This window comes from Nerophis ophidion, linkage group LG10 (assembly GCF_033978795.1).
Source record: "Nerophis ophidion isolate RoL-2023_Sa linkage group LG10, RoL_Noph_v1.0, whole genome shotgun sequence".
Classification (NCBI taxonomy): Eukaryota; Metazoa; Chordata; class Actinopteri; order Syngnathiformes; family Syngnathidae; genus Nerophis; species Nerophis ophidion.
The window spans coordinates 25676635-25698112 of NC_084620.1; the positions used below are offsets into that span (position 1 = coordinate 25676635).

The window sequence follows — 21478 nt, forward strand, 5'->3', positions numbered from 1 at the left end:
CACATTCAGGAATGCGTCTGGTATCCGCTGTTTGAAGGGGGGGCTCAGGTTGGCAGCTGTACTATGGAGGTAGCACCGTTGCAACCTGCTAAGCCACAAATATTACCAGCATCCATCTCCAACCTGCTTCACACACCAGCTTCTGTCTCTCGCCTTGTTCACACACCAGCACCGAATCCTTGTCTGGTTCTCACGCCAGCATTAGACTCTTGCCTGGTCCTCGCACCAGCACCTGCTCCTAGGCTGGAGCCCACTCCAGCACCTGCGCCAAAGCTGGAACCCACTCCAGCACCTGCGCCAAAGCTGGAACATACTCCAGCACCTGCGCCAAAGCTGGAACCCACTCCAGCACCTGCCCTAAAGCTGGAACCCACTCCAGCACCAGCTCCAGAGCTGGAGCCCACTCCAGCACCAGCTCCAGAGCTGGAGCCCACACCAGCACCAGCTCCAAAGCTGGAGCCCACACCGGCTCCTAAGTTGGAACCCACTCCAACACCTGCGTCGACGACTGCTGCTTCCACGCCGCCTATGACTTCCACGCCAACTACTATGCCTTCTTCCACGGCCATGACGACAGCGGTTTTCACACCGCCGACGACTACTGCGGCTTCCAAGCCGCCGCTGGCTCCTGCGGCCTCCACGACGGCGACGACTACGCCGGCCTCCACGACGGCGCCGACTACGCCTGCCTCCACGGCGACGACTACGCCTGCCTCCACAACGCCACATTCTTCGGCTGCAGCACCCGCACCCCCGTCTGCTACGTCCAAGCCTGCTATGACAATGGTGCTGAAGCGTCATCCTGCAAGGCAGCCACTGATGTGTGTTTTTCGAGGTCGCCCGCCAAGACTTTTTCGGCAGCGGCGTTCCATCCGCCGCCGCCACATGACTTATCCTCGGTGGATTCGGGGACACACGACTTGGCGACCCTCCACCGTAGCCTCCCTCCGCCCTCCCTTCGTTTGTGGACTCTGTTTTTTGGGGAGGGGGTTCAAGTTGTTTCTTATTTGTTTTTTGTTTTTTTGAGACATCTGGAATCTGTCTTTTTTGAGGGGGGGAATACTGTTGTGATCCGTGACTCAGATCTTCACGTGTTTATTTTTCCATCTTTGTTTCATTCTCTTCTGACCCACTTACTTCCTGTTTAGTCCGTTGCCATGGTTACACATTGATTTCACCTGCTCCTCGTTTTCTACACAGACCTGGTTCTCCTTGATTTCTCCATATATAAGCTTTCCTCTTTTCTTTGTTCAGTCTGGGTCCATAGATTTGCCTTCTAGCAACAGTATTGACTGACTTCATGTAAGTATATTCTCGCTAGCTTTTCACGCTAAACCTTTTTTTTTATTCCAGCTCTCACGCTGATGAATTGTTTTTCCTTTTTTGTGTGCCTTTGTGCCAGTTTTAGTTTTTATGTTTTCTATTCCTAGCTTTTATGCTAGCGCCCTTGGTTTATTTTGTCTGTTAGCTCCAGTATTTTTGTTCGTAGCCTGCTTTTGTTAAGTTTAATAAATAATTTAAACTTACTATTGCTGTGTCCTTGTCGACGCATCCACGGAGGGACAAACCCGGCATTACTATGCCAATCAGTAATTACAGTATAGGTAAGAGTCTTTAATTGTTGTTACTATAAGTAGTGCAACCGAGGTATAAGCAGCATAACAAACAATAGTTTGTACAGTCCTTTGAGACATTTGTGATTTAGGGCTATATAAATAAACATTGATTGATTGATAGTTTTCAATAGTTAACAACACTTAACAATCGTCAGTAACATAGTTAAGTGACAAAGTCACAATCCTCCAAACTTGACTAAAGGGCTGGCTGGCATGACAGAAGCAGGTGTGTCTACGGATCGCTGAACAGAGGCAGGTGAGGAAAACAGCACTCAGGGAGCTAGGCAGGAAAATAAACAAAGTATGGGCGATGGCAAGCCATCAACAGTAAGGAAAGGAAGAGAATACAAAACTACCGTATTTTTCGGAGTATAAGTCGCAACTGCCGAAAATGCATAATAAAGAAGGAAAAAACATATATAAGTCGCACTGGAGTATAAGTCGGGAAATTTATTTGATAAAACCCAACACCAAGAATAGACATTTGAAAGGCAATTTAAAATTAATAAAGAATAGTGAACAACAGGCTGAATAAGTGTACGTTATATGATGCATAAATAACCAACTGAGAAGGTGCCTGGTATGTTAACGTAACATTTTATGGTAAGAGTCATTCAAATAACTAACATATAGAACATGCTATACGTTTACCAAACAATCTGTCACTCCTAATTGCTATATCCGATGAAATCTTATACGTTTAGTCTCTTACGTGAATGAGCAAAATAATATTATTTGATATTTTACGGTAATGTGTTAATAATTTCACACATATGTCGCTCCTGAATATAAGTCGCACCCCCGGCCAAACTATGAAAAAAACTGCGACTTATAGTCCAAAAAATACGGTATAGGAAACAAGAATATTGTCAGACTCGGACTGACAGGTTGTGCCAGTACAGTTTGACTTGCCTATATTTTGATATTCCATGTTTACAGTTCGATTACCATTGCACATGACAAAAGCCTTAAATAGGTGTTTGAATTTTTTTTTTTCATGGATTTGGTGTTACGCCGTATTTTTCATACCATACTTTTTCTTCCTGGTTACAATCATGAATTTCTGTGTCTGGATGCATTTATTGCACCAACCTGTCATGATCTGGCAGCTCTGCTGTTGACTGTCTGCTTTTTGTTGCTGTGCCTGGTTTCTGGGTCGTGGACTGGAGCCTAATTCTTATTTCCTCCTAACTACTTAAAAGGGAACAGCACTTTTTTTTCGTCTATCGTTCACAATCATTATGAAAGACATTACGGGACGGCGTGGCGAAGTTGGTAGAGTAGCGGTCCCAGCAATCTGAGGGTTATTGGTTCAATCCCCACCTTCTACCATCCTAGTCACGTCCGTTGTGTCCTTGGGCAAGACACTTCATCCTTGCTCTTGATGGGTTCTGGTGAGCGCCTTGCATTCCAGCTCCCGCCATCAGTGTGTGAATATGTGTGTGAATGGCCGAATGTGGAAATACTGTCAAAGCGCTTTAGGCTCCTTAAAAAGGGGTAGAAAAGCGCTATACAAGTACAATCCATTTACCATATGACGGATGGATTTAAAAATAAAAAAGGATTCTAAATATTAAACGTGAATAAAAGTCTGCTTACAGCGGCGCCAATGTGAGGTCCTCTATTTCACCCATAAAATCCGATAACGCCAAAAAGCGCCAACAATACTCCATTTACATTTCGTGACTTGAATATTAACCAAGTTCTAGTGCTAACGCAGACAAACTATTTATAGCGGTGCCGTGATCACTACCGTGTCTTCCTATGTTTACATCATCGAGTGGTCTGCTGTTTCCTCGGTTCCCTGCTCCTTCGAAGTTTATTGGAGGTCATAAATCATGCCTCCCACCTAGAAAGTAGATGGCAGAGAATATAACCCGACAAGTTGGGACACTTTGACAGCCATTTAGAACCTGGAACTGGTGAGAAGGACACAAAGTCCTTGGTCCCCTCCAACTTCCCACCCTATATCTCCATGAGGTATATGACTAATTTTTCATTTAAATGGGAATATATAAACATCTGAGAAGTCTGCGTCCTAATGACAGCAGACCTTACACAGTGAGTGATGTTTTGACTTGTTTGTTGGCTTTCATAAAGTCTGCAGTGAGCAAAAATCAGTGATGAAAAACAAAAAAGAAAAAGTCTTAATGCGTTTTCTAAATTAATGCGCCACGTGTACTTAAAATGATCAAAATGCATAATTATTGAATGTTATTACTAATGTGCCCATTACTACATTACATAAAAGCCTAGTGGAGGTGTTTGGATGTTATTTTAGGGACTTCATAGGCAGAATTGATTGGCTCCCACATGCTCCATTTTAAGCGGACTTTTGATCGCATTTATTTAATATTTAGAATGCAAAAAAACCCCAACATGCATCGTTATGTCTCTCATATTGATTGTGAACGAAAAACAAAATTCCCCAAAAAGTGCAGTTCCCCTTTAAGCTCTCCAGTCTCAGCAGCAGTTGATTCCTAATGGTTAAACCTTTCAGTCGCGTTCATCTCCTCTGCTTTGGCTCCACTCATGCTCGTTCCTGTGGCTCTTTGCCCGCCGCTGCCGTGTAGTGTTAACTTTTTCCTCTCTCCACCTTTTGTGTGTGATTTCTGTATTTTTTTCCTCACTCTTTTTTGAGTTTGTTTTTGTTATTATTCTTATTATTTCTTCACTGTGTTGGTGTCCTACTCCGGAAAAGCCGATCGTGACACAACCATCTTCAACATTTAAAAAAAAAAAGAAAAAAGTATTGGTAATAAGTCCCCATGTCTACCACAAAGAATATTGGAAAATCAAGCTGTTTTCCTGATCCAGGCAGTGTATGATGTGATTCCAAGCTTGCACGCACAGCAAATTGCACAGTCACCAGGATGCCCAGTGTGTTCAAAGCAAAATAACTCAAGATCACATCCTTACTTGGAGGACAGTACCGGTGGGGGCATGACCAAGCCCTTTAGACCAGTGGTCCCCAACCTTTTTGTTGCTGCGGACCGGTCAACGCTTGATAATTTGTCCCGCGGCCCAGCGTGGGGGGGGGGGGGTCATTTTTTTTCTTTGTCATGAAAAAGCAAGGTTCTTCTCATGAAAAAGGGAGGTTTTTTGGGTTGGTGCACTAATTGTAAGTGTATCTTGTTGTGTTTTTTTGTGTTGATTTAATAAAAAAAATAAAATAAAATAAAGAAAAATATTAAAAATTTAAGAAAAATAAAAATTTATAAAAAATTCTTCTGCGGCCCGGTACCAATGAAGCTGCGGCCCGATACCGGGCCGCGGTCCGGTGGTTGTGGACCACTGCTTTAGACCATCGCTAAAGCCATCAGCGCTTGACTTAAATGGGCAAGGCAGGTACGTCCTACCGAGATAATCATTGGAGCCTGGGATCAGGCAACACCAGTCTGCAAGAGACTGGCAGCTTTTGGTGGACTTTGAGAAGCAGCTGAAGTTCCCCAGCCATATTTCTGCTATCATCCCGATCGTCCGGCCTGGATGAAGCATTTGAGATTAAACTCTTAAAGTACAAGAGAGCATGGTGCCTTCCAGTGCAGGTGGGTCGCAGAGGTTTCGCTGCCCATTCTCTGGCCATAGCCTTCCGCAGTTAAGACATCAAGGGAGAGAGGAAGAACCTTGCAGTGGTTCAAGAGGGGAGATTTATGAAGTCATAGATAATTAGCCAACTGTTCACAAGCAGGGGCTTGATCATCCATGGCTGGGTCACCTGGATGACGATACACCCAATGATTGCAAAATAATCACTGAAGAAGTGACCAGAAGCATCAGCAGATGTACTTTACTGTGTTTTGATGTCTGTTACAAAACCCATTTCAAACTAGTGAAAAAACCCCTCAGTTTCTAACTTTAAAAACACAATAATGAACGTCTTGTGTGCCCATAAGACATGCTGGGCAGTATTGTGTTTCCTTGGACAGACAAATTATACACAATCAAAGTTTATTCTTGTGTGTTGCATTTTGGTACGGCTGTCAAGCATGTATTTTGTCCTTTACAGAGGACAGAAATGCACTGCTAAATCTCAGGTTAGATCGCTTCTTATGTTCTGAGTGACGCACAAGGTGGTTTTTGTTTTGTCTGATCCACATTTGTCAGGTTTTAATTGACAGTGTAGCATTTGAAAGATTGACAAGCCATTCCTTTGGGTTGGATTGATGCCAATCGGTACACTGATAGATAGAAAGATAGATAGATAGATAAATAGTACTTTATTGATTCCTTCAGGAGAGTTCCTTCAGGAAAATTAAAATTCCAGCAGCAGTGTACAGAGTTGAGATCAATTTAAATTAAAGTAAAAAGTAAATAATGGGGGTCTAAATGGAAACAAAATAGAGAAACATTACAATAAGAATAAAAAATAAAAAGCAACAATGGGAATCAAAATATAACAGTAAAATAAGAATATAACAAGACAAAGTAGGCAGTAGTGACCATGTTACTACTGCACAACACAAGACTTGCTTTCACTAAGGACTGTAGTAATACGCATATTTAAGGTTGACTGTACATTTATGTTACAACACAAAGTTGTAATATAAAAAAATGCGATAATGCTGTGACAATAAAGTTGGAATGCAGTGTAAAGCTTATGTCAACACCTCATCGATGACCAACTCATTAAGTTACCATCTGCAATTTCCCCCTGTCCTCCTTTTTTTCTCTTTCTATCCCCTCATCTTCCTCCAATCCGGTTACGCCAAACATTAATATAAATCCATTTGATAAGGTCAGAGACAAATAAGTCAACAAGAGAAGTATCCCACACTTCTCTTTTGTAAAGTAAATATGTACAGCAAATATGGGCATCTACATCAACATTATGATTTGCCTGAGTAGCTGGACAGGACAAAACAAAAAGTCCCTATCTGCCATGTTTTTCATGTCACCGAAAAGTAAAAAGATTAAGTGGACATCGACATACTGTACATGGTTGACCACTTTTGTTGACATAACATTTGAAAGCCAAGGAATTCATTGCTTTCTTTATTTCACATCTTGTTGTGAAACATCAGTTTATCAGTTTCTTTTCTTTTGTCTCCACAGACTGAGGGTTTCCGCTATCCCAGACCTTACTCAGTGCCGCCCTCGCCCTCAGCTTCCGTTCACTCCACGCCCCATCACAGTGATGTGGAGGATGATGACGACAATGAGCCCTACGATGAAGATGACGAGGCCGAAAGGGACCGGCTGAACATAAAGGCTCCTTTTGTCCTGGGTGCTGCACCAGAGGGCAAAAAGAAGCATCCAGGAGAATCAGGAAACTGACATGATGCCTAACTGATTCCTAGAAATAGGGTGAGATGAGACTTTTCCATTTTTTAAATTATATTACTGATGACGTATATCAGGGGTGTTTGTTCAACAAGGGCCGCACTGAAATGTAACAGTGAAATCACACTGATACATTTTGTCCATGAAAGATCCAATCTAATGTTGGTCCATATATGCGAAACTATCTGAACAAAATATAGATTACTTTTCTAATTGGTTTCATATCCCCTAGGCTATGCAGTGGACACACCTGACATAAACTGATTCCTTGGAAATGTAACACTCAGGTAACGTTGTAATTGACTACATGAGGAATACATATTACAATTAGTGCAAAAAAAAAAGATCTACAAATGTTAAATACAGTGGAACCCATTTAAGCCAACATCTGTCGAATTGGCTGACTCACATCATTTTATCAGCACTACTGAAACTAGCCATTGAGTGCGCATTTTTCTTTTTTTTCCTTTTGGACTAGCTTTGGTGAAAAATGTTTGTGCATGTTTTTTTTAGCAGTGTCGTTAACATCATCATTATTGCTTGCGGGTATTTGCACAAGTGGATATGTGGTTATGCAAATACCTGCAAGCAGTAATGATGATGTTAACAACACTTCTACACTACTAACATGTTTTTCATAGAAATGGTTCCTTTGCGTCTCAAATTCAATGTTGATGTTGACTAAGCCGATAGTTTTTAGTAATAAAAAGACCATGGTGTACCGAAACTTAATGTGTTGGTCGACTTAAACAGAACTGACTTAAACGGGTTCTACAGTAAATGCTAGTAGGGGTGGGTACCATATTCAGTACTTTTATAGGCATCAACCGAAATATGTCAGTAGTACTGCATACCGATTCACATAAAATCCAATGGTACTACATTTCACTACCACAGTTGCTCATGACTGTACATCTGGTTGCAGACTTGCACTAGCTCTAGCACTTGGCGGGGAAACAAGCAGTCAAGCACTCTGCTGTACTGTCTTTAGTTAATGTCACACTTTTTCCCTGTCAACAAACCAAGAAGAAGGAGTTCAAAAGTACATTGACAATTCACTTTTAAATATGATTTTGATATATATTGGATTTGCCCAAGACATGCCACTGATTAGCATTAGCGATTTTACATGGCTATTACAAAATACCACAAATTCTTTTAGCCATTTTGAATATTCCACTTGTCCATCCACCCATCCATCCATCCATGCATCCATCCATGCATCCATCCATCCACCCACCCATCTTCTTCCGCTTATCCGAGTTCGGCTCATAAACAAAATACAAAAAAAGTCTGCTAACAATGGAGTCAATGGGGGCTCTCTATTGCACCCACAAAAACCTCTAAATAACTATCCAAAACCCGCCAACAATACTCTATATACATATCATGACCTGAATATTAACCAAATATTAGCAATGTTGTTATTTTAAGCGCTAACGTAGACAAACAATTTTTAAGCGGCGGATTGATGACACACAGCTAAGTCACCCTCTGCTGCTTTATTGTGAGCTGGCCTCGATGTCTTGCTGCTCCTGCATTATTGCGTCTCGGCTCGTCAAAGTTATTTTAGATTTTAAATCATGCCTATCATCTGGATATTAGGAGGATTTAGCCATGAATCTAGAAATTGTTAATCTGTGACATTCAATTCATACCCTGAGATGGAGACAAACACACAACCAAAGACAGGGAGACATTTCCTTGTTAAGCCTTTGTGTGCATCATGATTAATTCTTCTTTGAAACTGGAAGATATGGACATCCTATCAGTCATTTAAAAATTGTTATAGGGGGTTCTGCATGACTTATGGGGCTGATTAAAATACATTCAATGGACTTTGGTTTCTGCTGGCATTATTTTTTTATGTATTTTCTTTTTATTCAGGAGATATATTACTATGCTATATTGTGCAGTGTCTTGCATTCAACACATCACACACAGCAGCATGATAACAGGAATGTGCAGAAAATGGTAAAAACCCTGTATGCTTGCAAAATCCTTATTTAAGTAGGGCGGTCTGCACCACTTTTCAATTGCACAGACAGTATGAGTAAATTGCATAGAACATGCCCAATCATACTACACGCTGTTTTATTTTTTTCACACTGTTTAGCGCATATTATTTGATCAGTGTTAAATGGTCAATTATTTTGTAAATTTATTTTGTAAATTTTTTTCCCGTTTTATTTCTTTTTAGACAATTGACATTTATTAACACATTTGAAAAGACACAAAATTACTGAAAACTTGTACAGGGAATTGGTACCGTCCTAATTCAAATGTGAGAGGTACCCATCCCTACATGCTACACAAAGAAAATGTGGAAGGTCTGCTAATCCTGTAAAACCAATAAAAAATATATATGTATATACCTAGTTTGGGCTCACAGGGTTCAAATCTTATGTAGTGCTGAAATTGCCCAAGCTTAGCTCTGTACGTGCAAAGAACAACGGGTAAGTGTGCTTTTAATTTGATCTATTGCATTTTCACGCGCCAAAAGTCTGTGGAATTAATCCGACACGAAACCTGACTAATATGGTTTGGCACCCTATTGCTATAGCTGCACCACTGTGTGACTAAAGTATTTATTTAAACTGAAACACAATCTTTTTGCTCAGACATTCTGTGAATTTTTATTTTAAAAAGGTTCATAGCTTTCAATAGTTTAAGTAAACAAGAAAAGTTGTGATGTCACAGAATAAATAAAGCTACTGTAAGATCAATGTTGCAATACTGCAGGAATGAAGTTGTATGATTACAAGTCTTAACAGTGAGGGAAAAAAGTTGTAATGTTACATAAATACAGTCATTACAAGCTGTACTATTTTGAGGCTAAGGTTCCCAGTATGATGTATAAAGATGTTTGGGGTTTAATAGGGGTGTAACTAACTGTACAACATATTCACAATTCTCCTTAAAGGTCACAATTTAATGGCTGGTTTTGGTTTAGATTTCAGTTGCGTCGACATCACTCATAAATAATTTCCACTATAATAAGGGATTTACTTATAATCAACCAAGCATCCATTCCTCCCTAAACGTTATGATATCTTGAATTGAACATTAATTTTCCCTGTAGAACAATTACAGAGTTTGCACCTTAGTATCCCTGCACATATGTGGTCAGCCTTTTTTCAGTGACTCCATTTTGTAGCACAAAGTAAAAGTGTTACATCTGAAGCATAGTGAGCTATATACTTTTCAAACCTGGACAGTGAAATAAAAAGCTCAAAGATGTCAAATACTCAATTGTGTTCAGCGCTGCAAATTCTGCCTAATGGTTCCCAGATATTTTAAAGTACTACTCTCATTTTATGACTGAATTTTGGCCCAGAAAGATGTTCAAAGTCCCAAAGTTCCTGGTTCTTGAGTAAAGTTCCTGCGATTAAACTGGTGCTTGAGAAAACCATGTTTATGTCTGAATGACAGGGTACATGTGGGGTTTTTAAGTGTTAAAACTCTAAAATCCAAATATATAATTTAAGATCCCAAAATGTTTTAAATTCTATGAAAATCTCATTAAATTTCTTAAATATGACAATAAAAAGTACATTAATGTTATACTTACCGTTTTTCCAGACTGTATAATGTACATGTACAGTATATACCGGTAATATAGTGTTCAAGAAGCACACATCAAATTTTTTAAGATAAAAATATTTTTAGATATATTAGCTGCACCGGTCTATAAGCCAACGATATATACAGTATGTTGTGAAATTACAACATCCCAAGCAGCCTACAGTATAAAGAGGAAATGTGGGAGTTCATCATACCTGGACATGGCTGAAGAATCGATGGAGAAGCAGCGGTCCAAGCCTAGGTCGGGTGAAGAGTTGATCCCCGCGGGAAGCAGGCTGGGACCGGCTTTTGGCGACGTCCAGTGCGTGACGGCAGGGCAGCTACATCATCAATAAAAACAAGGTCCGACGGGGCCATTTCCCTCTGTTTCTCCCGGGGATGGTGCCAGCTCTCTGCATCCATGATTTAGGCCATCAGGGAGTTCCATGCCTCCAATCCTTCAGGAGCGAGGTACACCTCATCTTCCTTGCCTCTGAAGAATACCACAGTAACAGCGCCTCTGCCTTCAACTCATCAAAAATTCTATGTTTGTCCTTATCTGTCAAAAACACTTTGTTAGGCAATGCTGCGATGGTGGTGTTCTTACGATGCGGAGAAAGGACAGGAAGCACCAAGAGCAGCATGCAGGTAAGATTCCTTTATTCCATATAATAGGCAAAAACATGAAAAAAACGTGTCGATTGGCAGCGCACATAACGCCACAGAGCAAAAACTTATAAATAGGAAATAATGCTACTAAATATAAATCAAGACATGACTTGATTGAGCCACACTGTTTTAGAAGCAGCAGGGTTCAAAGCTTTGGGGGGGAAAAGCAGCTTTTATTCTGGAAAATCCATTCATCCATCCATGTTTTACCACTTTTCCTTTTTCAGGGTTACGAGGGGTGGGGGGTGCTGAAGCCTATCCTAGCTGCACTCAGGCGGAAGGCGGGGAGTTTGCATGTTCTATCCGTGAATGCTTGGGTTCCCTCCAGGCAATTCGGCTCCACCTCCAAAGACATGCACCTGGGCATAGGTCCAGGAAATCCAGTATTTAAAACAAATGCATCAACTTTCGACTTCAACTTTTTTTTGCAAGTGCTATTCATATCTACAAGACAAAGTACCTGCACAACCATGTCACAGCCAGTGAGTATAAGTGCAAGTTGAAGGATTTGTGGCTGTAGAACAAACGAGTTAATGCATGATTGAAATAAAATGTTTTCACTGATGTCAGAACTCTGATTAGGACCTGTGTTTGGAGCCATCGTGGAGGGCAGTGTTGGTGGACATTGTGGTTCAAGTGAATTGAATGGTTATGAAAAAGTCGAAAATCTGGACAAATCTGTGTCAAAGATGCCGAAACAGCACAACAGTGCAGGTATCGACTTAAACCCCAAAAAAAGAGCGTTGTGGGTAAAGTATCGCCATATCCATCCATTTTCTATCGCTTTTACCTTTCGGGGTCGCGGGGGATGCTGGAGCCTATCACTGTTTTATTTAGGCGGAAGGCGAGGTACACTCTGGACAAGTCGCCACCCCATGGCAGGGCCAACACAGATAGACGGACAACATTCACACTCACATTCACACTCTAGGGCCAATTTAAGTGTTGCCAATCAACCTATCCCCAAGTGCATGTCTTTGGAAGTGGGAGGAAGCTGGAGTACCCGGAGGGAACCCACACAGTCACAGGGAAAACATGCAAAACTCCACACAGAATGATCCCCGGCCCAGTATCAAACCCAGGACTTTCTTATTGTGAGGCACATGCACTAACCCCTGTGACACCGTGCACCATATGCCAAAGAATGTCTATACTGTATGAGATGATTACTAGTGAAATTATTACATTACATAAAATAAGATCATGCTAATTTATCTGTGTTGTAATGACTAATAATAGTGCAGTCACAGCAGTATAAATAATAAAATGTAATCCCTTTATTATTTTCATACCACTTTATTTTTAAAGGTCAGCTTCCCAGACGTTGTAAACTACATAATGTTTTTACCAAGCTTATACAGGAACTGAACTTAAAAGCTATACATGGTTGTTGACTTACAATCAGTTTGTGCTCGGGTGAGGACCATCCATCCATCGAATTTTCTACCACTTATTCCCCTTTGGGGGTCGCGGGGGGCGCTGGTGCCTATCTCAGCTACAATCGGGCGGAAAGCGGGGTACACCCTGGACAAATCGCCACCTCATTGCAGGGCCAACACTGATAGACAGACAACATTCACATTCACACACTAGGGCCAATTTAGTGTTGCCAATCAACCTATCCCCAAGTGCATGTCTTTGGAGGTGGGAGGGAGCCGGAGTACCCGGAGCGAACCCACGCATTCACGGGGAGGACATGCAAACTCCACACAGAAATATCCCGAGCCCGGGATTGAAACCTGACTACTCAGGACCAAAGGTGGGTAGTAACACGCTACATTTACTCCGTTACATTTACTTGAGTAACATTTGGGATAAATTGTACTTCTACGAGTAGTTTTTATGCAACATACTTTTACTTTTACTTGAGTATATTTATAGAGAAGAAACGCTACTTTTACTCCGTTCCATTTATCTACATTCAGCTCGCTACACGCTACTTTTTTTATCGATCTATTAATGTTTGTTTTGGTTACTGACAGAGCTTCAAAGTAGGATCTACGCATGCCGGCGCTTCACCAATCACATGCAGTCACTGGTGACTTTGGACCAATCAAACAGACCCAAGCGGTCACATGACCGTCACATGTCGAATCCGACTTAAAAAAGTTTAAAAACTTATTGGGGTGTTACCATTTAGTGGTCAATTGTACGGAATATGTACTGTACTGTGCAATCTACTAACACAAGTTTCAATCAATCAATCAAAAGTGTAAAGGAAAAAAGACACATTTTATTTCAACCGTACTTCCCGTCAAAAGCCTAAAGACTGATCGCACAGTTCCTGTCTTCACAATAAAAGTGCCGCTCCATCGCGCCTGCACTAACAAAATAAGAGTCTCCGAAAGCCAGCGCAAACAAACTAGCAAGTTAGGAGTTTGCCGCCAATGTATTTCTTGTAAAGTGTATAAAAACGAATACGGCAGCTGGACAAATAAGATGCCAAAAACCAATGACTTTCATGTGGTATTAGACAGAAAAGAGGAACTTTTTTCTCCTCCATTTGAAAACGTGGACGTCTGATTCCAATCAATGCAAGTCATCAGAATCAGGTAATACACCAACTTATATTCTTGTCTTCATGAAAGATAGGAATCTATATGTTAAACATGCATGTATATTCATTAAAACACCTTCAACATGTAAACGAAAACGGCAAAATAAATAAATATAAATTATATACTGTATGTATAAATGTATGTAGATACATATATACATATGTATATATATATTTATTTATATATATATATATATGATATATGTGTGTATAAATGATTTGTGTGTGTATGTATGATATGTGTGTGTATAAATGATATGTGTGTATGTATATGTATATATGAGGTAGATCACCTCGACTTGGTCATTTACTAAGTAATTGATAAACGTTGAAAAACTTATTGGGGTGTTACCATTTAGTGGTCAATTGTACGGAATATGTACTGTATTGTGCAATCTACTAATACAAGTTTTAATCTGAGGCTATGGTGCTGTTAAGTTATTGTGGCTCAATGTGCCATTTTTTAATTTTATTTTATTCTACTATTATTTAATATATATTATTGTTTTAGTTGCATAAGAGATATTCCTGGCTCTGAGTTTGCTCATTGCTATTTTTATGTTTTTGTGCATTATTTGTTGCCGTAATCAGGTTACTCATCAGTTACTCAGTACTTGAGTAGTTTTTTCACAACATACTTTTTACTTTTACTCAAGTAAATATTTGGGTGACTACTCCTTACTTTTACTTGAGTAATACATCTCTAAAGTAACAGTACTCTTACTTGAGTACAATTTCTGGCTACTCTACCCACCTCTGCTCAGGACCTTCGTATTGTGAGGCAGACGCACTAACCCCTCTTCCACCGTGAAGCGCTGGGTGAGGACCCGGAAAGCAAAAAATATATACAAATGTGATCTTGTCATGCTAAAGTAATAACTAGTTCTTGTTAATTATCAATATATTTGCAAACTATTCACTAAAAACAGGTAAAATTGTAGCCAACATTAAATACTTTCAATTCAGAAGAGAAAAGTTTTAGACAATTGTTCTGTCTGCGCTCTGTGTTTTCAACAAATTTGTGCAGACAGTACTAGTATAGATTTTCTCAGTTTTTTCAATTCAGACAGCTGAAAACACTGCAAAAGTTAACTAATTAGTTTTAACAGAGGTGCTGAAAGTCACTTTTACATATAATATTGTATTGTGCTTTCCTTCATCGGGGCCAACTTCCTGGTTGTTATGTGAAAACACTCGATATGAAGCACACTGCGCTTTCTGGGGCGGCGTGGTACAGATGGTAGAGCGGACGTGCCAGCAACTTGAGGGTTCCAAGTTCAATTCCAGCTTCCACCGTCCTAGTCATGGCTGTTGTGTCCTTGGGCAAGACATTTCACCCTTGTTCCTGATGGGTCATGGTTAGGGCCTTGCATGGCAGCTTCTGCCATCAGTGTATGGTGTATAACGGCTGTTATGATGTTTGCCAATATTTATTTCAGTGTTCCAAACAAATATTAGTTTGTTTTGTAGTGTTTTTAGTTAGGTTAAGCATTTAAGTTGTTCAATGTGAAAGAGCAGTGAATGAATATATAAACTGGCCAAATATTCTAAGCCTCTGATTTTCCTTTGTCTTTGTTGTCTATTGTCATTATGGATCATTTTTATTCATTCAAGGTATTTAAAAAGTCTTACATTTGAACTGCTGAAACCTGGACAGACCCTGGACTGACACTAACATACTGTAAGCGGTAGCAAAAGTCTTTACAAAACATTAAATGGGTGCATTTTGTTAGTTGTTTTGATAATATCCAGGTGAACACAGTAATACTTTGTTTGAAGCTTATTTTGCACTAAATATGAAGTCCCTGTGTGCATGCTGCTTAGCGATAATAAATTATACTTGACACACGTCGACATAAACAGAACTATTTTTCATAGAAGTTACCTATTTTTACTTTTGCCTAATAACAGGGTTTACCATGAGTCAAGTGAAGCTGAAATTAGCACTTTGCAGTCAATAGTCAGTGTATATACTGTATGCTGGACTGCAAATGCAAACCTGCTCTTTTTCGAACTACTGCTGCAACCAAACATTACTCTTTCCTTCTTAAAAAAATAGGAATAAAAACTCATTTTTTGTATTTGCTAGTGTGTACCTTTAATTGTTTGTGTTCACTTGATGCCTGATCATGTATAGTAAGCAAGCACACAATACCAATATACACACACTGGACAAAATCTAATGAATTTTAATACAAATATAATAGCTTAATAACTAAAATGGTTTTGGACAGGCAGATTTATTGTATTATTAGTATTATATTGTGCAGGTATCCCTTGCTGGGAGTGTGAAGAGCAGTCCAACTTGAGATAATGTGATTTTATTTATCGTTTATTAAAACATCACATTTGAAATATACTTGTATCATCTACATAATGTACAAAAACATATTTTCTTCTCCATCATATTTTAAAGGAGTACTTAGAAGTATTCTCTCTTCCACACCGGCATCTCCTGGAAGTACATCTCATCTGGGTTTTCATCCGCTACAAGAACAAGAAAGACGTTAGCATCACCATATTAACATTATTATATATAACACAATATGTTATATTAAAAGGGTATATAATTTTCCTGTCTAGTATAAGCTTACACAGAGTTAACCTGCATATTTCATCATATCATCATATCCTAAAAGACACTGGTTTTCAAAGTCAACATACATGGTAGACCGCTTTTGTCGACAAAGTTTGAGACCCCAAAAAGGGAATTTCTGTTTGTTGACATATGTTGTAGTATTTTTTTAGTGTCATAACTTCATCATTATCACTAAGTGTGAAACAACAACAAAAACACAACTATTGTTTAGTTAGCTAGCATTATACAGGTACATGTACATGGTGACTTCCTGTTCAATGCAAAATAAACTTCAAAATAAAAGCATAGCGGTAACAAAGTAAAGTGCACTAATTTACTTATTTATTTTTGCTTTTTAGCCACCAGAAGAATGGCTTGCGTGTGCATAAAAGATGTATAGTCTTGGTTTTTATGACATACAACCAAATTAAAAAGCAGAAATGTTACAAATGTCAACAAACTACCATAGGTTAAAAAAAATCTTTAATTATCGCCCATTCTTTTTATGTCTGTGACTAAAGTCACAAGTAATAGTGGAAGCGCTGACTAGTTTCGGTTATGTCGACAACCGTAAGTCTGCTAATGCAAAAAGCTTGGACATATAGGGAAATTATTTTGAAATGTGACAAAATTACACCAAATTAAACATTTAAAGCTGCTTCATTTGCCATGTGACTATCATTGAGTATAGCATCTTGTTTTCCCCATAGTTGTGCCCCTCAGGTTACAGTCAAGGTCCTGTAATCATAGACGCTCTCAATACTTTTAATTCAGTAAACGCTTTTCTCACCGCCATCCCTGGCTTGCTGCAAAAAGTTGAGTAAAAGAGTGGCTGCTTGATCAACGCTCAGCTTCTCTGTGTTCTGGCTACGGGTCTCTGAAAGTTAAAAAAACAGCTCATCGTACCTTTTTTAAACCTTCAACCTGCAAATTTACTATGCTAAAACTAAATATTATTGAACATGTTCTACATTATATTACAGTATTAGAGTACTTAAGAGTATAAAACCAACCTGAGGAAAAAATGTGTTTGATATAAAATAATATACTTTAATATTTTTTAAATAATAATATATTGTGTTTTTTTATCCTTTGTGTGTAATTGTACACATTCATGCTTTTTATGGCAGTTTAGTGTATCATTCCCGTCCAGGGTTGCGCCAGGAAGGGAGTGCAGTGTAAAACAAAACTAAAACCACTGATGGTGATTGACTCACTATGACAACCCTTGACAGGGATAACCAGAAACGGTCGGGACTAAAAAATAGTTATTATATTAACAATATTGATTTTTTTTTATTAAATAATTTACACAAATTGTTTTATTTTGTAATAAATAATGATTATTTATATTATTATTATCATTATGTTATAATTTTTTGTAGTTATATACTGTATAAAATCAATCAATAATAACTATTTTTTAAATAAATAAATTACTAAAGTAAAAAAAATCACTCGAAGAGTGAGGTAAAGTGTTTTTTTTCTTTCTTTTAAATGTGATATCTAATGCATTTCCAAATAGTGCACAAACTTTGAGCTTTTAACAAAAAAAATAAATGTGAAAATGGATAAATGGATGGCATTAATATCGACAGAATTATTCACATCAAGTATCATTCTCATAATTAAGTGTAGTAAAATGTTATCATACCTAAGTGTAATGTGTCATACACATCACCCTCTTTTCGGTCCTCTGAGATGAACCTGCGTCCTTCTAAAAAAAACAAAAAAAGTGCACGTTATTAAAATAAAATAAAAAAAATTGCAAGTAATTTAATATGTACATACGAGTGCCTTTGAGGTACAGCATAGCCTGCGGGCTCCAGTTTCTCCTTTGGAAAGAAGCCTTAAAGGGAAAAATAAAATTATGTATTCTACGTCTTTTTAAAAAATAAATAAAAATGACAAAATATTTATTTATTTTAAATTTCTAATACATATTTTCTAAATAATTAAAAAAACAATTTATGATGAATTAACCAATTAACATTTTAAAATGTTTAATCTTTTTATAATAAAAATATTACTATATAAATACAAATAAATGTGGAAATAAAAATAACTTATTAAAAAAATTTATGCTGCACACATTTAATATAAATTATTTTTAAAATTATTGTATGACGTGTGCATTCTGTCAATTGTTTTAAAAATATATATTTTTAAAGCAACGATCACAAACACCTTAGGGCAAGTAATAATTAATAAATATGATAAAGAATCGAATCAATGTACAAAAGAACTAGCTTAAAAACAAAACAAATGTTTATTAAATTGATTTTTATTTAATATTAATATCACCTTTGGTGCACTCCAGGTTTGCGTGACAAATGCAGCCAGTAAGAGTGTGAGAACATACGTTAAAGTCATGGACTTCAAAACCTGTGGGAGAAAAGAAGCATTTGAATACAATAAAATGTGTCAATTTTGGAGAGACGCCATATTTACTGCTTATAAAATTCATAATGTCTTCTTTGGGGAATGCATGTAGGTCTAAAATATTAGCATGAGTACTGGCTAACAGTACAAAAATAATCAAGATATTGTTAAAAGTTGATTCAAAATAGCTTTATAATTGACTTACCTTCATTGTGAAAGTGATGTGGCTTCCAGAAGTGGAGTAAAGAAGGGTGAAAAGGTTAGTTTGCCTGTGCTGCTCATCCGCCTTGTTGTATTTATATTGTCAAGGGGGCTGTGGGGGTGGTGGATTGTGGACATGCCACTGCTCTCCTTCAGGACGTCAGCAAGCGATAGGTCACGTCAATGTGATGAACGAATAAATAGACGCCACACATCCATTCAGCTTTGTTCATTGACTGCAGGCGACTGTAAATATTTCTGAATTAAAAATGTGTCCATAAGCAGTTCTCTCTCTCTGTTAATGGACAGCGCAGTTCTTCACAATGACTGCATGGTGGTGGTCAATAGAAATACTGACACGTGCCCCTTGAGCACAGAAGCAAACATGGATAAAATGAAAGATGGAGCTGATAGAACCAAACAGTAATAAGAAATGGTGCTGGACTGCAGTTTGGGTTCAGATTTGCACTCCTAATTTTTTGTAATATTTTGACTTAGTTTATTAACAAATTGGGCCTAAAAGCACCCAAAAACCTAAAACAGGAATAGGGAAAATGTATATATATTATTTTGTATTTTTATAAATTAGAATGCAAGTATCCATGGGGTCTATCTCAGCTACAATCCGGCGGCAGGCGGGGTACACCCTGGACAAGTCGCCACCTCATCGCAGGGCCAACACAGATAGACAGACAACATTCACACCCACATTCACACACTAGGGCCAATTTAGTGTTGCCAATCAACCTATCCCCAGGTGCATGTCTTTGGAGGTGGGAGGAAGCTGGAGCACCCGGAGGGAACCCACGCAGTCACGGGGAGAACATGCAAACTCCACACAGAAAGATCCTGAGCTCGGGATTGAACCCAGGACTACTCAGGAGGACCTTCGTATTGTGAGGCAGACGCACTAACCCCTCCCTCACCGTGCTGCCCAGAATGCAAGTATGAAAAGTATAATTCGAAAACTCATGTCTAAATTTAGCAAACCACACTGTTCAATGTTGTCAAATAATTGTTTTAACTAGAACATACACATTTTAAGAATAATAGCGTATGACTGCTGAAATGCCAGAGCCAAACTAAAACGCTAATGTGCACCTCCAGCTAGAGAGCGTTGATTAACAGAATATGCGACACTAAAGAACATTTCAACAAATTGAGCAGGAAAAGCTAGCGCATTAATGTTAGCATGATAAAATGCTAACGCCAGCGTGCTAACATGCGTCAAGCATCAAATTTTTTCATCCTGAGGGGCAAACCTGAAAAAATTACTTAAAAAAGCTAACTTCCGGTTGAGCATGGTCTGTGAAAGGCATGCTTTGTGGGTGCTCTGTGGATATTTTTATCCATCCATCCATCCATTTTCTACCACTTGTCCCTTTCGGGGTCGCTAAGTTTTTGCTAATTCCAGCCGTCAACACTACCATAATTTTTACTGACCTGTCGTGTGCTGCTTCTTTTTTGTGGATTGTGCCTGTCAATTCTGTGATGTCTGGCCGAGGGAAATCCAACAAACTCTGACCATTTTCCCTTTCAAATTGCCTTGCAAAGTTTCACCCACTTGGATGTCCGGGTCACATATACGCTTGCAGAGCTTTATAAAGCCAACTTTGTTCCACTGTTGTCCAGAATCCAGGGAAATTTTGACCGCTGGTCCTCACTTAATTTATTTATGGTGGCCTGTGTGAACTCTGTTAAAATGAATGTACTTCCACGATTTTCTCATTTGTTCCAATGTTTAACCCTTTTTCTCTCTCAGTCCTTCTTTCTTAAATTAGATTAGTCAGATTTTACACTTAGTTTGGAATAAAAAGACTTACAGAGTATGTAAACCATTAGTACAGAAAGCCAAATCGTTGGGAAGATTAGCACTACCGAACTTTAGATTTTAATACTGGGCAACTAACATTACAATTCTTAAATATTGGCTATGAAGCATTTGATCCCCCTCTGTCATGGTTGGTTATGGAGGCTAACCCAACAAAACCAGTACCTCTTAGTGCTCTGGTTCATTCTCCCATCCACTCTTCTACTTCCGCTTTTTTTGAAAAAGCCAAACGTAAAAAAAACTCATTCAGAATTTGGGTTCAGTGTAAGCGCTATTTTGGTTTACGGACTATTTTTAGTCTTGCACTCATTACTGCTAATCATGCTTTTCGTCCCTCTCGTCGATAGTGCCTTTTTAAGATGGTCAAGTCTGGGGATCAACAACATTAAAGATGAATACATTGACAACTTGTTTGCCACTTTGCAGCAACTTTGTAATAATTCTCACTCCCTATACAACAAATTTTTTTTGTATACGTATCTATAGATCCGGAGTTTTGTTCGCAATACTTTTCCAAGATTTCCAAAATTTCTGACTGGCACAGTTTTAGGCGCTTTTTTGACACCATTTCCGACTTTAAAAGGATCAATTACATGTATTTAAAATAAAAAATTTAATTTACGCCCTGAATCTCTGATTTTCAAATAAGTCACTTTGGGAGTGTGATTTAGGAGTGACCCTTTCTGATGAGAGCTAGACCAAAATTTTAATAAAAGTTCACAAGTCTTCTATTTGTGTTAGACACTGACTTATTCAGTGCAAGCTAATGCATCGCACCTATTATACCAAGGTCCGGC

At 38.7% G+C, this 21478-nt stretch overlaps 2 protein-coding genes across 3 annotated transcripts in view; one reads left to right on the forward strand and one right to left on the reverse strand.

Moving 5' to 3' along the window:
- Positions 1-8737, forward strand: part of gys2 (glycogen synthase 2) — a 49221-nt gene extending 40484 nt beyond the window's left edge. For both annotated transcript variants that reach the window (XM_061913181.1, XM_061913183.1), the window contains 2 exons: positions 6672-6923; positions 7132-8737. In XM_061913181.1, the coding sequence (XP_061769165.1) occupies positions 6672-6893 (222 nt within the window). In that variant the 3' untranslated portion in view covers positions 6894-6923; positions 7132-8737. The remainder of the gene's footprint in view (positions 1-6671; positions 6924-7131) is intronic.
- A 7191-nt stretch (positions 8738-15928) lies between these two features.
- Positions 15929-18905, reverse strand: spx (spexin hormone). Its single transcript, XM_061911889.1, has 6 exons — positions 18855-18905; positions 18572-18652; positions 18059-18116; positions 17922-17984; positions 17058-17144; positions 15929-16176 (listed from the first exon to the last, which is right to left on the reverse strand). Exons 1-6 carry the CDS (start codon positions 18858-18860, stop codon positions 16112-16114), a joined length of 360 nt encoding a protein of 119 aa, XP_061767873.1. The 5' UTR covers positions 18861-18905; the 3' UTR covers positions 15929-16111.
- Between the last annotated feature and the right edge of the window lie 2573 nt (positions 18906-21478).